The sequence below is a fragment of the Procambarus clarkii genome, chromosome 63 (genome assembly GCF_040958095.1).
Source record: "Procambarus clarkii isolate CNS0578487 chromosome 63, FALCON_Pclarkii_2.0, whole genome shotgun sequence".
In the NCBI taxonomy this organism is placed as follows: Eukaryota; Metazoa; Arthropoda; class Malacostraca; order Decapoda; family Cambaridae; genus Procambarus; species Procambarus clarkii.
The window spans coordinates 16148556-16170943 of record NC_091212.1 but is presented as its reverse complement, the minus strand read 5'-3'; the positions used below and the strand labels follow the sequence as shown (position 1 = coordinate 16170943).

General features: G+C 46.2%; 1 protein-coding gene across 5 annotated transcripts in view; it reads right to left on the bottom strand.

The window, feature by feature from the left end:
* The window catches only part of LanA (laminin subunit alpha), a 550694-nt gene that overhangs the window by 186699 nt on the left and 341607 nt on the right, over positions 1 to 22388 (bottom strand). For all 5 annotated transcript variants that reach the window (XM_069308774.1, XM_069308775.1, XM_069308777.1 and 2 more), the window contains 4 exons: positions 21619 to 21761; positions 17323 to 17462; positions 6564 to 6697; positions 495 to 638 (listed from right to left, as the gene is read on the bottom strand). In XM_069308774.1, the coding sequence (XP_069164875.1) occupies positions 495 to 638; positions 6564 to 6697; positions 17323 to 17462; positions 21619 to 21761 (561 nt within the window). The remainder of the gene's footprint in view (positions 1 to 494; positions 639 to 6563; positions 6698 to 17322; positions 17463 to 21618; positions 21762 to 22388) is intronic.

The window sequence follows — 22388 nt, the reverse complement described above, 5'->3', positions numbered from 1 at the left end:
TTTTTACTCATAGAAGTTTATGTGATATAATATTCATTCTGGTACCAAAAAATTCGCAAATAAATTCTCTACAAAACAAAAGTATCCCCATCCATTTCGGTTAAAAAATGGAATTTATAGAAATATTTTTTCGATGGACGAGAAAAGTAGGCTGTTATGCGGAATCGTAAGAAAAAACGGCGACGAGTTATCTCTAATCTAAAGCGCGAAAGTGTTAACACTAATGTTTTTATGTGCTATAGTGACTTATTTACACTAAGAATATAAAAAAAATCCAAGAAAACTCTAGAAAGTGTAAAGGAGTCTAGTGGTGTTGAGCACTGAACAACAGATACTGGGAAACTGACTTATCTGGGACGTGTGTTTACGTTTGAATGCCGAACAAACGGTTGAATCCTTAACACAAACACAGCATTTGAGTGCCAAACTGTTCATGTTGGGAGCTGTTCAAATACCAACATTCCACTGTACTATAAAATGCATAAAATACTCACTTTTAAAGCAGACATGTTGGCAGAAAGAGAGGCATTGTATGCATCATCAATAGAAAATACAATATCCTCATAAGCACTAGCTGCAGCAAGCGCCTTCTCTGATACTTCACGTGTATCAGCTAGTAAGCCATCTAGCTCCTCGGCCTGAAATAATAATAATATAAACTAGTTGGGATTCAGCTGCATTTGATATCCCAAATTTCATGCACCATCATATCTCATAATATAAACAATATTAAAAGTATTATAAAAAATATAAATTCAGGGTTGACTGTAATAAAATATCTCTCTGTTAGAGCACCAGTAGCTGAGATTGCTCCAAACTACCAGTCACATCAGTTGCATGAGTTCATTTGGTCTACCAGGGACTAGATCCAAAGCCTGGCCCTTTTACATGAGGCAGAGAGAGCAAATGACATCCCTCCATTTCACCGGGAAAGCATGCAGAAAGTCAGCGAGCTTTATAGACAACTGCTGGGTTCCCAAGACTCAAAGCACTAAAATGCCAAATAACTCTCCAAACAAAGCAAAAACACACAAAATTAGCTAAAATCCTGTAGTACTGAATGCCGCCACCACGAGGCCTGGTGCTCAGAACAGTGTCCGCCCACACACATCAGTTGAAAAGCGGATAAGCATTTCCTTAAACCAACAAACCTGGAGGAGAGGGGAGACAGGCAGGGGGGGCTCTAATAGAATGAGGCATTTCATGATATTATACAACGGGTTTCTGGAAAAGCCCCTTACCAGGAGGAAGGGACTTACCTCTGCCAGTCCTGCTAAAATGCTTCCACAGCTAGAGCCTTGCAGTTGTGCAATATGTCGCATAAGGAGGAAGCCGCCGAAACCAAGCCAACATGAAAGTCCACAACCTGGAGCCTGATAAGTCTCACAGAGCAAGAGGAAGGAGGCGGCAAAAATGTTCCATTTATGGAGATGAGATGGAACCGGGACAGAAGATCGGCAAGGACGTTAGACATTCCCAGGACATGAATGGCACGCAGAGCCAAATCCTGAGAACTTATAAGAAGAGCTACACGCAGAGTCCAGCTCCAAAGCAGCAGGGACTGAAGCAAACCCTCCCCTGGTTGAGACAACAAACTATGAGGGAACAGTCTAAATGGAGTCAGACAATGGAGCCCAGAGGACTACATATCCTCTGCAAACATAGCTGCAAACTCTCTCACAGTGTAATTAGCCTGACGAAGAAGAGATCACCACCCATGATCGGTTTGAAAATTGCTGGGGACAAAACCTTGAAAAACCCAAAAAGCAAGCTGGAGGCTCTGCAGCCAATGAAGAGTCAATGAAGTCTGCACTCAGCTGTCACTGCAGTGGCAAAAAGGAGTGACCTGGAGGAACCAGAACAACCTTCGAAGCCAAATTCAGTCCAGGGGATAAACAAAGAAGGAAAAGTTGAGGCTCCGTCACAGATGCTCGAGCAACCACTGAGTCACATGAGGCTGGCTTGACACCAAAAGACATTGGTATAGCAGCCGAGACAAAGCTGTCGGAGGCAAGGACAGCAGTGCCACCCAATAGCTTAGACAAGGCCCACCCAGTTCAAATCCAAGCAGGAACCAATTCCGACTTCAGCCAATTCATCAGGAACACAAACCCAGAGAACTGGGAAAGAACCAGAACCCTGGCTAGCACGAAGCATGTGAATACACACGGAGCCAGATGCAGGCCAAATGGGAGAACCCAGAAGCGGTAAGCTCAAGGCCACACCACAAACCATAACCAATCCCTAAACTTCAGATGGATAAGGCAGAGCCATCTTACTGCATGGGCCCAATGGGCACGTGCCTGGGGGGCCCCAGGAGCATAGGGGCCCCACCAGCATAGGACATGTTCGTTATAGAAGCAGCATGTTTAAATATTTATATTTTGTTGCAAGCACACTTAAATAAAACTCTACATCCTGGTGTGGGCCTAAATGTTTAAGATATATATTTCCAGGTGAATAATCTTCTCAGCTTCTAATCATATTCGAGAAAACTTCGAATTTCCCACAAAACATGGAAACATGGTGAGTACATGTATTACAGGAAAGAGATGGTTGGGTTGACTGCATCTATCTGGACCTAAAAAAGGCTTTCGACAGAGTTCCACATAAGAGGTTGTTCTGGAAACTGGAAAATATTGGAGGAGTGACAGGTAAGCTTCTAACATGGATGAAAAATGTTCTGACCGATAGAAAAATGAGGGCAGTGATCAGAGGCAATGTATTGGACTGGAGAAATGTCACAAGTGGAGTACCACAGGGTTCAGTTCTTGCACCAGTGATGTTTATTGTCTACATAAATGATCTACCAGTTGGTATACAGAATTATATGAACATGTTTGCTGATGATGCTAAGATAATAGGAAGGATAAGAAACGTAGATGATTGTCATGCCCTTCAAGATGACCTGGACAAAATTAGTATATGGAGCTCCACTTGGCAAATGGAATTTAATGTTAATAAATGCCATGTTATGGAATGTGGAATTGGAGAACATAGACCCCACACAACCTATATATTATGTGAGAAATCTTTAAAGGATTCTGATAAAGAAAGAGATCTAGGGGTGGTTCTAGATAGAAAACTATCACCTGAGGACCACATAAAGAATATTGTGCGAGGAGCCTATGCCACGCTTTCTAACTTCAGAATTGCTTTTAAATACATGGATGGCGATATACTAAAGAAATTGTTCACGACTTTTGTTAGGCCAAAGCTAGAATATGCAGCGGTTGTGTGGTGCCCATATCTTAAGAAGCACATCAACAAACTGGAAAAGGTGCAAAGACATGCTACTAAGTGGCTCCCAGAACTGAAGGGCAAGAGCTACGAGGAGAGGTTAGAGGCATTAAATATGCCAAAACTAGAAGACAGAAGAAAAAGAGGTGATATGATCACTACATACAAAATAGTAACAGGAATTGATAAAATTGATAGGGAAGATTTCCTGAGACCTGGAACTTTAAGAACAAGAGGTCATAGATATAAACTAGCTAAACACAGATGCCGAAGAAATATAAGAAAATTCACTTTCGCAAACAGAGTGGTAGACGGTTGGAACAAGTTAGGTGAGAAGGTGGTGGAGGCCAAGACCGTCAGTAGTTTCAAAGTGTTATATGACAAAGAGTGCTGGGAAGACGGGACACCACGAGTGTAGCTCTCATCCTGTAACTACACATAGGTAATTACTTAGGTAATTACACGTGCGTATGCACATGCACATACACACACACTCAGGAAAAGAAAATTACAAGCTGCCGACCAATGGGCAGAGCGCACCACGCCGGCCAGGCAAAGAAGGAACAAAACTGCATCAAAAGGCCCACCTCGACAACTAAACCAGCACTGACCCAGCACGACCACATCCATGTGCCAAGACCCAAAAAGATCAGTCTGGAAGCCAGGAAGACCCCAGAACCCCAGAAGGCAGAACCAGGTCACACACGAGGAAACAAAGCCCCCTGAACCCACAAAGGGGGCCCAAGAGGAAGAAACCTCCAGAACGAAACCAAAGAACCCAAAGGAACCCGGAATCAAACCCGGGATAGCCCAAACCACCACATTTGCCAGCGGAGATACACCACACAAAGGCAAAGCACAGCCCCCAGACAGAACCCTCAGGGAAACAGTCAAAACAGACTGAAAACCGAGGGACAAGGTGTGGGAGCAAGCATAAACAGACAGGGACACTGAGCCCAAACCCCAGGGCTTAGACCCAAAAAGAGACAAAACAGAAAACCCGGTGTAAAATCAACACTCAAACATTCCCAGAGGAACAGAAGTCGGGCAGAAAACACCAGAAAATCAAAGAAACGACAACAGGAGAATAAAACCCCTGAAAAAAGTAAAAAAACTCACCCAAGACTCGCTCGCACACCCAGGTGCATGTAAACAAACCGCAACGCCGCCCTAGTGGCAAGGCCGGGAAACCGGCAGAAGAAAGTGGCCACCAGAAGAGGGGGCTGTGACCGACGCAAAAGATACGAAAACACGCCAGAAAAAGTGGGAAGAAAGCACACTGGATGAGCAAAAAACTCCGCCCAGAAGCAGAAAACCCAGGCAGGGGCAAACAGCCCCAGAACTGTTAGCAGGCATCCCCCACAGCCCTGGGAACCAGCAACAGAGGCCCCTGGGGCAGAGCCGTCCTCCAAGCCCTCCGCCCTTAAAGAAAAGGAAGAGTCCATGGGAAAGGCAGCAAGAAAGGGCCGCTGGTAAGACCCAGAAGCCTTGGCAGGAGGAACAGGCTCGAAAACCTCCGTCCCCAACCCAAACGGGGCAGCCCCAGAAACCCTCCGAATCTCGGCCCCAACTGAACCCCGCCTTGACCCCGAAACCCGCATATGGTCCAGAGCCGGGAACAGGGAGCGAAAGGGGCGAACAGCACTTAACCATAACGGGGCGGCCCCGGGGCATCCGAGTGGGAAACCAACCTAACGTGTTGCAGCAACCTAACCTAGCTTGCAACACAGATGCTGCCTGTACTCTGAAAAAGTAAGAACATCAGGAGAGTACTGGAGAACAAGCAGAGAATATCTCTCACAAGACTACGGGTCAAGGTGTCAGTGACCCAACAGGCAACATGACAGAGGTAAAAGTGGCGACTGTCACCCGGAGACAAGGGCAGAGCAACCAACAAACCTGCACAAAACGGGTTGGAACCTGGAAGATACATTCAATGGTCCACTGAGCCCTGACAGGATTTTCCAGGGCCTGTAGGGTAACAACTACAGGAAGCCCGGTCAAGGTGTTGCTAACCGGTTAAAACCCAAAACTAACAAGGGGGTAGAAGACAACACTGAAAATCCCTGCGATGTGTACAATCACGGGGGCCTAGCAGAGGCCCACCAAACACTACCAGTGGAACTATAGCCACACTAGGCAGACCCCCACCAGGCAAATGAAAATAAAAACAAAAGGAAAACCCCGCAAAAGTACACTGTCCTCAGAGGCAACAGGAACCGGTCGTCGCTTAAGTGGCAGGTCGCGCAACACCTTGATGCCCTAACCAGCACAATACCAGTCCTTACCCCAGGGCCAAACAAGGGCCCCAAGCCCCAGCTGGCCCCAAGGGCGAGGCAAATGCCGAGAAGCAAGAACCTCTACGGGAATGGTTCCCGAACGCCCCGGGGAAGATAACCCTGTCACGCAAGGGCAGTACTCACAGGGAGCTTATGGAAGGAAGCCCCTAAGCGCATGCAGCCCCGGTACTGATGATGAACACCTGGCCACTGCACAACACAACACACACCAGTGAACGCCACAAAAGGCAAACACCGCCTAGGAAACTGAGGCCAGAGAAGCGTCTATCCTGGTTGACATTAGCTTATGAACTGATGCTAGGCAGTTGGCGTGGTGAGGTCTGGGGCTCCCCCCTCCCCCTCTCAGGGCAGGGAGGGCTGCACGGACGATCGGCGAGGCAGTAAAGTGTGATGTTTGCTTGTTTCCTTGGGATTGTAGGAAGTTTCTACTTCTCTGTTCAGTTTTATGTTTTAGTTTTTTACCATGTGGGGTTTGTTTTGTTATGCCTACCTTTCTGGGTGCTTAACCCCGGTCGATGGCAGATAAGGAAAACCTCAACTACAAGTAGGTTTTCCAAGGCCATTGTTCCCTGAAACCTCTCTGAAGGGGCCAGGTTCTGGCGCTATTCCCTGGTAGGTCTGAACTCCTTAGCTAATGTCCCGGTCTAATATAACATACATTAGCCTGACAAGCTCCAAGGAGCCGTAGGGCCTCCCCACAGAAATATATGTTTAATATTATTGACTATTTATTTTTTATTCCTGTGAGTGGTTGTTGTAAGGGCCCTAGCACATTGGTTTGCCCATGGGCCCATAATGCTGTTAAGATAGCCCTGGGATAAGGACCTGCTAAAAAGCATCTCAGAAGGCCAAGGAAAGCACCCTGGCACCCTGTTCAAGAATGAACCAGAATTGACTTAAATGTGGGGAGGAAGCCTGCCCAGAGAGATCTGAAGCCCCCAAAGGAGAAGGGATTGACCAACTCTACAGGTCAGCACTTACAAGCAATAAATGACAAATATTGTTGAGTATAAATATTCCTACCCTTATTCTCAGCTGTTCAGCATGACTTTGGGCTTTCTGAGCAGGTAACTCTGCCTCTTCTAATTCCCTCATCATCAGAGTCACACTGTCAGTCAAAGTGGATTTTGCTGCACGAAGATGCATTATTTCTGTATCTGTCACAGAAAATAATAATAATAATTTGATCATTCTTAATTCACATATAATAATGCTAGTTACAATGACATATTTTACAAAGCCAATAATAATCTACAGCATTTTGGATAACACTTAGAGTTAACATATTTCAATATAAGTAAATACAAGGTGATATTTTGGCTATAGTAATACTTAGGACATTTATATGCAGTTTGAAGATTTACACTAAAGAATTTATGCTGAATCTTAACATTAAAATTTTTAAATCTAGCTGTTTAACCCTTAAACTACGCATGGCATATATATATGCCATGAGTAACATGTCCCACTGTGTGCATGGCATATATATATATGCCATAGGGTGCCAGGCACAATTCAAATGGCCCGCTACACGGGGTTCACATTAGCTTCCTCAGGGCTCTTGTAAACAGACACCATATTTTTTAAATCGTGGGAAATATTCTCCAGGTGTGAGAGCCACAGTACTGTTGGAGCAACCAAGACTGGCACACGCAGCATGAGCGGACAGCATTGCTGTTCAGCTTGTGACCACAGCATCGCCGAAAAATGTCAAAATAAATATATAACTGCTATTATTTAGTGATGACAGTATTACATTTGACCCCTATGATAAAAATGACCAGGATTGTGATAATGGCAGGATTGTTGTGATAATTAGCGCTGTGGGAGGAGTGATGCTGAGGGACGGAGGGAGATGGCATTGTTTACCGACTGTGTAGCCACCTGTTATTGTCTGCATTCACCATACCAGCTTAGTGGTTCTCTGTGGTGAACACAAATGTAGATACTTATATATAATGTGTGTATTAGTGTAATAACAGCAAAAGGGTTATGTTGGGAGGAGTCATTTGGGTGACGGAGGTAGTGTCGTCTGCATGACTTGTCTAGCTGTGTAGAGGGTGGTCACTATGCTCTATGGGCACCCTATAAGCTTAGGTGTACAGTTACGGTGCATACATCATGTAGATACTTATATATAATGTGTGTATATAGTGTAATAACACAGCAAACAGTATTGTTGGGGGAAAAAATTTAATACACGTGACCTTGAATGTGTGAGTTTAATCCAATTAATCTTGAATTAATCCAATTCCCTTTATTTCTTATGGGAAAAATCACTTCGACTTACGATATTTCGACTTACGATACGTCTCTGGGAACGGATTACCATCGTAAATCAAGGCCCCTCTGTATATGGAGCACCACTTGGCAAATGGAATTTAATGTGAATAAATGCCATGTTATGGAATGTGGAATTGGAGAACATAGACCCCACACAACCTATATATTATGTGAGAAATCTTTAAAGAATTCTAACAAAGAAAGGGATCTAGGGTGGTTCTAGATAGAAAACTGTCACCTGAGGACCACATTAAGAATATTGTACAAGGAACCTATGCTACACTTTTTAACTTCAGAATTGCTTTTAACCCTTGGGCTGCTAGGGGTCCAAATGTCTTCAACACCCACAGGCGCAACAAAAAAAAAAAAATCAAAAAAATTCTTTCGTCTTATAAAAGTGTTCATTTGTGTTCCTTGATCATGGAAAAAATAACAAAAAATCGTAGGTGGCATATTTAAGCTGCAATAGGGTAGAGAAGTCTGGCAAAAAAACCAGCGTTGAATGTAATGAAACGCCATTTTCTGGGCGAGACCCGGAGGCTTCCCCCGGAGCTTATCCAGGCTGATATGTTAATGTCAGACTTTGGCATCAGTCATGTGTATGGAGTAGTATGGGCCTACCAGGGACCACGAGCCAGAACCTGACCCCCTCAGGGAGGCAAGGGAAGCAATGGCCTATAGAAACCCCCCGTGTGGTTGGAAGCATTCTATGTCTGCCATCGACCGGGTCAGGCACCCAGAAAGGTAAGTGTCCCAAAACAAACCCCTATTCTGGTGAAAATTGCTACCACAAGCCAAACAGGTGGATAGAACTCCCCTAAAAGAAACGAGCAAACGATCATGAAGTCGCACGTCACTGTGCCGCGCCGCTGTCTGCGCAGCTCCCCAGACCAGCAGGGAAAAGGGGGAGCCCCAGACCTACTGCACCAGCTATCCACCATCAGTTCTGAGGCTGGATGTCAAAAACGCGAAAAACTGCCGACCGGAGGGAGGGAGGGAGGGATGCCGGGGAGCCTCCTGATCTCACCCAGAAAATGGCGTTTCATTACATTCAACGCTGGTTTTCTGGGAGGAGCCCCTTCAGCTCCCTGGAGCTAACTACCCACAGAGGAAAAAAGAGAAATGTACCCGGGAAGCGGTCGCCACACACTCCCCAACTCAAAGTCAAGACAACTGGCTGGAACCACCAACCCAAGGCGACACAGGCCCGAATGGGCCCGGGAACAACATGAGACATCAAGCAGCCAAGCCCCTGTATGACCACCACAAGCCCCATGCCCGAATGTCAGCTAGGACATGCCGCCAAGACGGCAGCAAGCGCAGCGAACCCACGAATGCCAGGGGCATGGGGAAGGAACACAGGCTAGCTAATTGCAATAACACAGCAGACGACCCGGGAGACCTACATCCGCTAATAGGGAAGAACTGAACCGGATCAACCCAAAGCGCATCCCGGACACAGAACCCCTGGCACGCAAATAACAGTGGAGGGCCCCAACCGAACTCAAAACACGATACACCCCCGGCCTGACCAACCAGGCACCAACAAACCAAGAACCCCTCCGGAAAGCAACAGCCTCATCCCATGCCAGAAGAGAGAGATGGCTGCAACCGAACAAAACAATCACCACGACCGAAGGAGCAGAAACCCCTGCACTGGAGGAGAGCAAGAAGCTCAGCGACCCAACCCCAAGAGGCAAATGCCAACAGGAGAAGAGCCTTTGAGAAACAAACCCGAACCAAAGGGTCACCAAGAACACCAAGACCGAAAGCAAGCTGAAGCGGCTCCGCCAGCACCGCACAAAACGAGGCGACAGTATGCAGCAAGATGATGCCCCAAAACCCCCACCAGAAACGCCAAGCCGACACCAATAAAGCAGCTGCCTAAGAAGGGATAGAAGGAAAAGGAAGGACCACCAAAATACCCCATACTGCCACCAAGAAAAAGCACGCAGGTGGGATACCAACAACGAAGCCACCTGACCACCAACTGAAGGTGAGAGACTCGAGGCAGAACCTAACTGGTTCCGTCAAGGTACATCCGAACCCAGGAAGGGGCAGAGCCATGGGAAGATCTCGGGCGCGACCACCGAGGAAGCAGAGCCAGAAACCCAAGCCGGCAAGTAAGAAGATGGAATGACTGCCGAACAGAAAATCTCCCCAACATGAGCTAGCTCGCCAAGATATCGGAAACTACAGGTCTGACGCGAGATTCCAGAAAAGGAACACTGCGAGATCCTGCAAATGGCAACAGGCAGGGAAAACCAGGAAAACAGGAACCCAAACCTGGCAACAGGAAGGCCAAAAGGCAAAAACAAAACACACAACAGTGTGTAGGAGAGAACGAGGAAAAGACCAGAAAAATAGCCCCAGCATCAGTGGCCAGGGACAAGAGTGAAGCAAGAAGATGAGGAACGAAGAACGCATGCAGTAAAACGGGAACGAAAGGGACAAGACCAACCCACAAAGGTGCAGGCCCTGTCCCAACAAACCAAACCGAAGAAGGGGCAAAGGGTTGCCACCAGACCAGTACCCGAACCAAGGGGCACAAGCAATGAAGACAGACGAATGCACACAAGTGCAAACGCACCACGCAACCCAGGCGGAAGGAGCACTCAAAAAGCCAAAGGAACGCAAGAAGGAAACATTCCAGTGGCAGAGAAGTAAACAATTGGAACACACGAGGAAGGGAAGTGGGGGAGCTGACCCCACACACAGCTGCAAGTGCAGACATGACAAAAACCCAGGAGATGTCAGGGAAGCGACAGGGGAGAGGCAGGACAAAAAAGCCTAAGCTCAACCCCAGGAAGCACAACCAGGGGCAGACAACCAGGTGAGGACAGAGAAACCAATGTACATGGAAGGGCCAAGCCAAGCACTCTAAGACGAGAAAAGAAAGAGGGACCACAGAGAAGACCACAAAAAATGTGACAAGCAATCCCGACACGCAACTCCAGGCACAAAACAGCAGCAAAATGTCACCCCACAACATCCTGACACAGGAACAAGGACCACATGACACCGTGGTACACGTTACCAATGCACACGTGCACCAGCAACTTGCACCACATGCAACATGTAGCAACTTCTCTCGGCGAAGGCAGAGAAATGGTGGAGGCTGACTCCAGACAGGGTTAAACGTAGAGACGATAGAGCCCAGCAGGCACAGGAACTTGCAAAGCACTTCAAGAACAAGAGGTCATAGATTTAAACTAGCTAAACACAGATGCCGAAGAAATATAAGAAAATTCAGTGTGCTAGAACTAGTGTGCAAGAACTAGTGTGCAATTAAGCACTTAACCCTTAAACTGCGTAACGCGCCTGCAGGCTTACGTCTGGTTTGCGCACCGCACCTCCGGGTATTTGTATTTTTCACGTTCCATTCAAAACTCCCGCGGCTACATGGGGTTCACATCAGCTTTCTCAGGGCTCTTGTAAACAGACGCCATCTTTAAAAAAAATTGTGGTCCACATTCCCGGGTGTGGGAGCCTCAGTAGTGAGTGAGCAACCAAGGCTGGCGCTCGCAGCATGAGCGCACAGCACTGCTGTTCAGCGTGTGACCACAGCATCGCCTAATAATGTCAAAATATATATATAACTTGTATTATTTAGCCATGATAGTATTATAGAAGAGCCTGAGTGTGATAATGACTGGGTACAATGTTCAAATATCAGTGATTCAATGCTGTTCACGATGTCAACAGCACTAGCCACAGCACCAGAGCATTATTTCGTCCATCTAGGAATCTTCAAATGACTTCTTAGGTTCCTTTTCAAAATAAACGTGTGATCAATTATTCATTTACAGGAATTAGTGACCAGGATTGTGATAATAGCAGGATTGTGGTTATAATTAGCATTATGCGTAGTATTGTGGAAGGAGGAATTTTGGTGAGGGAGGGAGGGCGAGGATTGAGGTAGCCTCATTGTGTGTGTGTGTGGCAGCCACTCTTGTTTTGCTCACCATACTAGCTTAGTGGTTCGCTATGGGCAACACATATGCACATGGGTATATACAGTGTGTGTATATAGTGTAAGAACAGCAACAGGAGAATGTTGAGAGGAGCTATTTGGTGAGGGATTTTACGTTATAATCGTAGCGTCGTCTGCTGTCTGCTGTGTGATTTTTTATAACAGCAACAGGAGTATGTTGATAGGAGCTAAGAACATAAGAACAAAGGTAACTGCAGAACGCCTATTAACCCATACGAGGCAGCTGCTATTGGCCCATGCGAGGCAGCTGCTATTGGCTCATACGAGGCAGCTGCTATTGGCCCATACGAGGCAGCTGCTATTGGCCCATACGAGGCAGCTGCTATTGGCCCATACGAGGCAACTGCTATTGGCCCATACGAGCTATTTTGGTGAGGGAGGTGACGTTGTAATCGTAGCGTCGTCTGCTGTCTGCTGTGTGATTTCTCATGAAGTGTATGATGGCCACTGTACTGTTTGGACACAATACCGGCTTACTTGCATAGTTCTGGTAAATAAAACATGTACATAGGTATATATAACATGTGTAAATATGTTATATGGCGAGTAAGATGTTGGAGTGAGGGAGACTGGCTGGGTGTGGCTGCTCTCACTCGAGGTGTTCTGAATGTGTTGATGGTGAATGTATATAGTGTGTGACAGTGTATAGTGTGTAAATAGATTGTATATATACATAAATTAGCATGATACATAGTAAATATGTGCAGCATATGTGTACACAAGTGTCATGCACGTAACACAATGTCTTCGGACAGTACGGATGTCACCGTACTGTCCGAAGCCAATGTCACGGCTCCTTGTTCTGGTAGCCATTTTCTTTCTGCAGGTTGCTTCCCTGTCTGGCCACCAGGGCAGCGCTGCGGTTTGTTTACCTGTGCCTGGGTGTGCTAGCTCGTGTTTTGGGTGAGTTTTTCACCTCCTTCAGGATTTCTTTGCTTTTCTGGGGTGTTCTGCCCTTCTTCTGATCCTCAGGGAATGTTTGTTTTTACATTTTTTGTTGCATTTGCAGTCGTTTGGGTCTGGTCCTGCTTCAGCCCCCTAGGGGGTTCAGGAGGCTTTTAGTTGCCGCGTGTGAGACCCGGTTCGGCCTTCTGGGGTTCCAGGGTCTTTCGGCCCGCAGGCTAATTTGCTTATGGTCGTTCAGGTTTTCCTGGGGGGGTGAGTTGGAGCACCTCAAGGTGTGCTAGTTCGCACCTGTCCTTCCTTATGATGACAGCCGTGACGGCTTCACATGCAGGTTCCCTTTCGGCATCCCTGGTGGCTGAGGATTTGTGCGCCTGTGGGCACTTGGCTTCGGTTCTTGCTCTTCTTTTCCCTGCTGGAGCTGTCTTCAGACTGTCTCGTGCTGGGTGTGGAGGAGCTAGGTTCCAGGCCAGGGTCCGGTGTGCTTGCTTCAGCAGCTCGGGTGCTGGCTGCTTTGGTGAAGTTGTATGCACCGTTTCTGAGAGAGGCAGCATCTGTTCTTCGCTTCTCGCCTCGCGTGCTGACAGGCGGTGCTCGTCCAAAATTTTGGAATCGTCTTGGGCCCTGGCTCTTAGATTTTCATCACCTTTTTGTCTGATGCTGTTTGCAGAGTCTGCGGTTGTGCTTTTTCTGCAGGCGGCTTCGTCCTGTGACGGCCTTTGTCGGACTTGTAGGTTCTCTGGGGGGGGGGCCATGGAGGTCCTGCCCGGAAGGGTCGTGCCAGGTCTCAGAGTTCCTTCGGTCGTCGTAAGCCAGTAGTGCCAGATTCGGTGCCAGCACCTCTTGTGGAGCCGTCAGTATTCTGGTCAGCGCAGTGATCGCTCTTAGCATTGGTGGGGCTCTCGTAGAAGTCGTTGGCTCTTTAGCAAGTGCCCCGTTGATGGGGCGATAGGGGGGGAGGCTCAAGCTGTTTGCTCTCGCATGGTCCCACGATTCGTGGGCATTTCAGGTCGTTTCCTCTGACCTGTGGTGGCATTGGGTTGCTCCTCCTCCTTCGGGGGGATCAGGGCTGGTAGGGCAGGCCTCTTCTCCTGTGCTCTGTAAGGTCATCCGGGGGTGGGTTTGCTTGGGTGTGGTTGAAACGACAACGTCCATCAGGTGGGTTCCACCTGTTTTCAGTTCCGAAACGGAACTGTGCAGATCTGTGATTCATACTGGACTTGTCTCATCTGAATCCCTGGGACTTTTGCCCCCTCCTTTCGGATGACCACTCTGTCTCAGGTCCGGCTGCTTTTGGCATCGGGTGCCTGGATGGTGTCTCGGGTTCTCCAGGACGTATTTTGGTTTTACAGTATAATTTTATTGTATGCATCCCGATTCATCCAGAGTACAGTGACTAGCTCGGTTTTGTCGTGGGGCAAACAAGTTTACTGCTTTCATTGCCTTCCATTCGGCTTGAATCTGGCACCTCGAGTGTTCACATGCCTTACTAGGTCGTGGTGACCTGTTTGCTTCTGTTAGGGGGTTCAGGTTCTGGCTTACTTCAACGACTGGCTGGTGTGGGCTCCCAGCCAGTTCGCGTGTCTGCTCGCCAGGGATATGGTTCTTTCCTTGCTTGCCGGGTTCGGGTTATCTGGAGGAAGTCCCTTTTGGTTTCCTCTCAGGTTCTGACTTGGTTGGGTCTGGTGTGGGACTCTCGGACTGCTTCCTTGTCTCTCCCTCCTGTGATGCTGTTGCAGCTGCGGTCCCGCCTCTGGCTGTTTTTGGAGGGCACCCAGGTCACACGTCAGTTGTTTGAGCGGCTGTACGGGAGCCTGAACTTCGCTGTGCTGATCTACCCATCGGGTCGGATCCGGCTTCAGCGGATGTTCTGGTTTCTTCAGGTTCATCCCTTCTGCTGCCCCTCACGATCAATGGGTTCAGATCCCAGGAGCCTTGCGTTGGCTGCTGCGTCGCTGGCTTCCTCTGTGGGTTTTTCGGGGTTCTGTGCTGTGGCGCCACCCCGAGCCCTTGCTCGATGTGTTCATGGATGCCTCGTCTCTTGGCTGGGGTTTTGTGACAAGTGCTCACCAGGCCGGCCAGGGTCGGTGGGGGTCCATCCTTCTGTCGAGCTCACAGCATGGCGAGAGAGTTTACGGTGGTGTGGCATTCGCTTCAGAGGATTTGGGTCGCTCGAGGAGCAACGATCCGGCTACATTTGGACTGCTCCTCGGTGGTTCAATGCCTGAACCGCAGGGGTTTGATGCGGTTCTTGATTCTTAGGGGCTGGTCCCTTCGGGGGACTTGTCTGCTGAGTTTTCGGAGTTTGGCTCTCCTGGTGGTTCATGATCAGTGGGGTCAAACATCATGGCAGATGGCCTGTCTCGATTCATTCCCCTTTCCACGGAATGAACGGTTGATGCCGACTCGTTCAGTTGGCTCTGCTGGATGTATGGGCGCCCAGCGGTAGACCTATTCGCATCGGCGTGGTCGAGGTGTCTTCCAGTTTATGTGGTGCCCTTCCCAGACTGCGAGGCCATCGGGGTCGATGCCTTTCGACTGGACTCGTCAAGGCGAAGTTACCTGTACCTCTTCCCTCCGGTCCGATTGTTGCTCTGGATCCTAGCTCAGTTGGAGATTTGCCAAGGGAGAGTAGTTCTGTTGGCTCCTTGGTAGCTGGGCCAGCCTTGGTTTCAGGTGCTTCTTGCTCGATGTCCGAACCCAAGAGTCTTCCTGCGGCTCTGCCTCTTTCAACAGATTGGTCCAGTCCATTACGTGGCTGGTTCGATCTTCTCCTCCACTCTTCGTGTCTGGTCTCTTTGAGGCGGATGTATCACAACTTGTATGGTGATCAGGTGGCTTAGTTGAAGGTGTCCTACCTGTGAGTTTCGTCTAAACGGCAGTATGAAATTTCCTTGTGGTCCTTTCGGCAAATTTTTGTCTCTTTGTAGGTTGTGTCCGATTCTGATTGGGTTGTTTTGTCCTTTCTCTCTTAGTTGTTTCAGGACCGTCATCTTGTGCCAAATTCTGTCGCCTCATTTCATGCGGCACTGGCGGAGCCGCTGCAGCTTGCTTTCAGGGTGGATGTCTTTTCTGCTCCGTTCCACAAGCGTTCTCTGACGTTGTTTCACCTCCACCTGCTCATGCGCCGCCTGAGCTGTCCTGATCGTTGGACCGGGTTCTCTCTTTTCTCTCTTCTCCTCGGTTTGTGGGGGCCCCTAGGTTCAGGATTGTTTTTCTAAGGCTCTTTTCTTGAGGGCTTTGACCGCTGGGGGTCGGGTCGGGGAGCTTCATGCTCTCCTCCGATGCAGGGGTTTCTGCTCTTTTGGTCCTGGTGGTTGTTTTGTTCGTTTGCAGCCTTCTCTTTCTTTTATGGTGAAGAATCAGTCTGCTGCTTTCCGAAGGGATCCTAGGGTTGTTGATGCTTGGTTGGTTCGGTCGGGGGTGCATCATGTTTTGTGTCCAGTTGCGGCTCTGCCGGTATCTGCGCGTCATGGTCTCCATGGCAGAGGACACACTTTGGGTGGACCTGGTTTCCTTTCTTCCTGGTTCCAAGGTGAGGTTCTCCCAGGTTGTCCACAGGATTTTTCGGTCCAGCCAGCCTGCGGTCTATCCCAGTGCCCATGATGTTTGTAAGTTCGCGGCTTTAGCTGCTATTTTTGGGAATATGTCCTGGGCTGACATTCGGGTACGGGGCTTATGGAGGTCGAACAGGTTCCTGGCTGCACTGTATTTTGTTTATGTTCCTGGGCCTTCTCGGGCATGTGTTGCCTTGGGTCACAGGTTGCAGCCATTTGTCTTGACTTTGAGTTGAGGAACGAGTGACGACCGCCTCCCGGATAAGTCCCTCTTTTTCTTTGTCTTTGGTTAGGTAGCTCCTGGGAGCCAAAAGGGCTCTCCACAGAAAACCAGCATTGAATGTAATGAAATGCCATTTTCTGGGTGAGACCCGGAGGCTCCCCAGCATCCCTCCCTCCCTTCCCTCTGGTCGGCGGTTTTTCACGTTTTTTGATACTCAGCCTCTGAACTGAGGAGAGTTGCCGGCGTGGAGGTCTAGGATCCCCCCGTCCCCCTCCCTAGGAGGGTCGGGTTGCGCAGATAGATAAGCGGCGTTTGTGGTGACATCATACATGTTTCCTTGGTTTTGATTGGGGAGTTCTGTTGCTAGTTCGGCTTTTGGTTTGCAATTTATTTGATCAGCAGTAGTTTGTTTTGGAATTCCTACCTTTCTGGGTGCCTGACCTGGTAGATGGCAGACAAAGACTGCTTCCAATTACACGGGTGTGTCTTTAGGCTATTGCTCCTTGTGCCTCTCTTGAGGGGGCCAGGTTCTGGCTCTGGTCCCCGGTAGGCTTAGAACTCCTTCGATTGACTGTTGCTACGGTCTAATATATACACATCAGCCCGGTACAGCTCCGGGGAGCCTCCAGGTCTCACCCAGAAAATGGCATTTCATTACATTCAACGCTGGGTTTTTCATGGATGGGAAAGATTGATCAAATCATTACATTATTACAACATTTCTAATTGCAATTGGAAGTGAAATGATTGGACCATGAGATGGCAAGTGTCTATGCAAGATATTGTTGGGAATGTTAACTAGGTAAGTGTCTCTGTACCTACCAAGCATGTCATAGTTTGCTGTTGCATTGATAAGATTCTGGTTGGCTTGGTTAATGAGCTCTTGAGACTCTTCCAGTTCGGTATTAATTTGGCCATCTAGACGACGTATTTCATCTAGTTTCTTCTTCAATGAATTGTACCTGAACAAAAATTAAATAGCTTTTAATTTAATTTATTACATTAAAATGGGGTTACCAGTACATAAATTATGAGATTCAATACATAATATATTCAGATTAACCCTTAAATGGCGCATGGCTATATACCATTTGACACCCACAGGTGCATACAAAAAAAAAAATAATAATAATTTTTCTTCCTACCCTGTTGATTTGTGTTCACTGATCATGGGAAAAATAATTAAAAAATCGTAAGTGGCATATATTGCCTGCTATAGGGTGGGGAAGTCTGGCAAAAAACAGGCGCTGACTTGTGTGCATCCCAGACGGTCTGTTGCTTACCAGCTGTCAGGCCAGAGTTGCCACAAAGAGATAATTACCAAATTATTTCAATGTCTCTGATTTTTCGTATTTTTTTTTGCTCTAATATTATTCAATAGTGTGTAGTGTGATATATTTATATAATAAAATTAGTGAATCATCGCTGTACTCAAAAATATGGTGTGCATATTGTTGATTCAATTATGTTCATCAAACAGTGAACATATACTTTGTCGGTTATTACACTATATACACAGGTGATATATAAGTATCTGCATGTTTTGTTCACCATAACGAACCACTAAGTTGCTATTATGAGTCAAAAAGTAACGAGGAGTGACCGCCGTGTACCAGCCAGCCAATCACGCCCTCCCTCAACACCTCACTCGCCCACATTCTCCTCCCACCAGACTGTTTTTGCTTTTATTCACTATATACAGACGTTATATATAAGTATCTACATTCGTGCTCATCATAACAAACCACTAAGTTGACATGCTGAGTGGCAGTGGCAGTGGCAGTGGCAGTGGCAGCCTGCAACTGGCTGCTACTTCCTCCCTCCCTCAAGTCACCTGACTTACCCACATTCTCCTCCCACAATACTGTTTTTACTTTTATTCACTATATACAGACGCTATATATAAGTATCTACATTCGTGTTCACCATAACGAACCACTAAGTTGGTATGCTGAGTGGCAGTGGCAGCCAGTGGCAGCCCGCTACTGGCTGCCACTTCCTCCCTCACCTCACCTCCCTCACCTGACTTGCCACCATTCTCCACCCAGCATACTGTTTTTGCTTTTATATACAGACGTCATATGTAAGTATTTACATGTTTTGTTCACCATAACTGTACATCTAAGCTTGTATGGTGAGTAAAGGCACAAAGACGTAGGACCTCACACAGTCAGCTGGCTGCTGCCTCTCAAGGCCAGACGCACTAATATTTCTCCTCCAACAATACTGTTTGTGGTGTTATTACGCTATATACACACATTATATATAAATATCTACCTGTTTTATTCACCATACTTGTACAAGTAAACTGGTATGGTGCCCAAAGACCATCGTGGCCACCAGTAAACAACATGATAAATTGTGCAGATGACGCCACCGCCCTCACCAAAATGGCAGCTCCCAACCTACTCCTCATGCTGTTTATATCCTCTATACACACGTTATATATAAGTATCTACATTTGTGTTCACCATAGCGAACCACTAAGCTGGTGTGGTGAGTGCAGTCAATAAAAGGTGGCCACACACACTCAAAAGACATCGCCACCATCCTCCCTCCCACAGCATTACACCTCCTTCCATGGCGCACAGCGCTAAATATCACCACAATCCTGCTATTATCAGAACCCTGGTCAGTTTTATCACAGTCAGGGGTCTTCTGTAATAATATCATCGCTACATAATAGCATGAACAAGTATAATTTGGCATTTTTAGGCGATGCTGTGGTCACAAGCTGAACAGCAGTGCTAGTTTGCTCATGCTGCGTGCGTCAGGCTTGGTTGCTCACTCAATACTGAGGCCAATAACACCCGGGAGTTTGGCCCACGATTTTTTTTTTAAATGGCGTCTGTTTACAAGAGCCCTGATGAAGGTGTGGTGAACCCCGTGTATCCGTGGGCTGTTTAAATCTTGCGTAGTACTCCAACACATCATATGACGTGATGCGCAGTTTACTGGCACAACGTCCAGCACGTGATATGACGTGATGCGCACTTTAAGGGTTAAATACTTTAGCTTGAAAAATTAATGGTCAACACAGGGCATTTTTCTGACTTGGTTTCATGATGCATTTAGTAAGGAAGTTTACAAACAGTAAATCAAGAACCAAGGAATAAAGCAAAGAAATATTCAGGCTTTTTTATAGCTGGATATGAATTATGTTGGTTGTGGTACAAAAAATAGTGAATTTGTTCATTTTTTTACATTACTTGTAAGAAATTTGGAGTCAAGTATTTAGCTAACTTGAATAGGAGTGGGCCACATATGATTCAGATCTGAGAACATAGACACTATGTGTGTTTTGAAATAATATTTGAAGAGTGAGAGGAGAGCAAGTACAAATTTTGTCATGTACTGTAGATGATGTAACCCAAATGAAGTACATCATAAGACAAGTAATGATTTCGAGTACATGACTCCTCAAAATGAGCACTACTTTCAGTGTCAATAATATCGATTCAATTGTGGATTAAAATATATTCAACAGGAGCTTGTTGGAAGGAGACTTAAAAATAAACTAGAGTGCATCCTCACTCTAACAAGTTGTGGAAGCTGTTGTCAGGAAGAGGCAAGTGGTGTCATTAGAAGCTGTTGTCAGGGGAAGCAAATGGTGTCAGTGATGGAAGCTGTTGTTAGGGAAGGCAAGTGGTGTCAGTGGTGGAAACTGTTGTCAAGGGAGGCAGGTGGTGTCTGTGGTGGAAGCTGTTGTCAACGGAGGCAGGTGGTGTCAGTGGTGGAAGCAGTTGTCAAGGGAGGCAAGTAGTGTCAGTGGTGGAAGCTGTTGTCAGGGGAGGCAAGTGGTGTCTGTGGAGGAAGCTGTTGTCAAGGGAGGAAGGTGATGTCTGTGGTGGAAGCTGTTGTCAAGGGAGGCTGGTAGTGTCCATGGTGGAGGCTGTTGTCAAGAGAGGCAAGTGGTGTCAGTGGTGGATGCAATTGTCAAGGGAGGCAAGTGGTGGAAGCTGTTGTCAAGGGAGGCAGGTGGGTGTTGGTGGTGGTGAGACTTTCAGCTACAGTAATTGACAACACATGGCTGGCACCGGCTGCCACCACCTCAATGTTTCACTCACTGTCTGCTTTTTTCAATAAATTAGCTGAGAAAATGTTACCATTTTAGTTGTTTGTAACACATGTTCTATTGTATTTCCATAGTCAAAATGAAGAATTCATAATAAATGAGTGTGTCAGTGATGAGGGGGATGTATTAGGTGGGTTAGGAAGACAGCTAGCCTCTAAGGGATTGTCGGGCATCTTGAGTGAGATGCCTCCAAGTCTGGCCAGAATGACTGGCCGACTGCTGCCCCATGTGGCTCCCTGCTGCTGCCTCAATACAGCTTGTACTAACTCAAGAAAATTTTACCATTTGAGTGGCTTGTAACATTGCTTTATTATATTCTGAAGTCAAAATGAAGAATTCAGAATAAATGGTGGAGTCAGTGGTGGGGGGTGGGGTCAGAGAAGTCTAGTGGTGTCAGTGGTGGGGGATGGTGTCAGAGAAGTCTGGTGGTGTCAGTGGTGGGGATGGTGTCAAGAGAAGTCTGATGGGAGGGGATGGTGTCATGAAAAGTCTGGTAGCAGGGGATGATGTCAAAAGAAGTCTAGTGGCAGGTATTATGGTGGAGGATGGTGTCAGAGAGTGACTGATGATGAAGAGCTGGCACATTATTATCAATACCTAAAGGGCATGAAAAATATTATAATGAAACAGCACACAACTAACAAACAAACTAAGATTCAAAAGTTTTTAGCATGGCTTCACAGTAGGCCTACAGAACCGGCAATAGCAAAGACTCACTTCGTAAGTCAGGTGCAATTTTTCCTAATGCAAATGTGTCCTGGCACATGTATTAAAAAAAATACAAAAATATTTTTTTTTAAGAGGGTTGTTGAGGCCGGACGGATGGAATACATTCTGCACTGGAACGAATCGGCTTTGCCCCATATAATTGGTTCAAGTGAGGACACACTGTAGTTCTTTACCTTGATTTACATATATATTTTTATATTAAACTTTCCTTCTTTTAATTTGAACCACCATCATTCATAAACACTAAACATAAATAAATAGCTTCATCAGTTTGCAATATGCCAAAAATATTTCAAACAAGAAATACAATTTACCCAAATAATTTATTGTTGCGGATCATTTGCTCTGCATCTCTTGTCTGGTGTATTGCTTTCTGAATATACTCTCTAATTTCTTTTATCTTGCCTTCAAAGCTCTTCATACGTTCTTCATAAGTGTCTATTATTTCCTGCTGGCCCTGAAAAAAGTAATTTATTTTTTATATTACTGTATTATATTATATTTTACATAAGAAAGAAATATCTGAAAATGTACAAAATTACTGTGCCTGTTAAGCATAACAGACTTTGATATATTGGCAAAGTAATACAGTTCTGTTTACAAGTATTAGGAATGACATATACATATACAGGGTATATACATAAATATGTATCAATACATACTGTGTATGTGTGTGTGTGTATCTATCTATCTATATTATATATATATATATATATATATATATATATATATATATATATATATATATATATATATATATATATATATATATATATATATATATATATATATATATATATATATATATATATATATATATATGTCGTACCTAATAGCCAGAACGTACTTCTCAGCCTACTATTCAAGGCCCGATTTGCCTAATAAGCCAAGTTTTCATGAATTAATGTTTTTTCGTCTACCTAACCTACCTAACCTAACCTAACCTAGCTTTTTTGGCTACCTAACCTAACCTTACCTATAAATATAGGTTAGGTTAGGTTAGGTAGGGTTGGTTAGGTTCGGTCATATATCTACGTTAATTTTAACTCCAATAAAAAAAAATTGACCTCATACATAGAGAAAA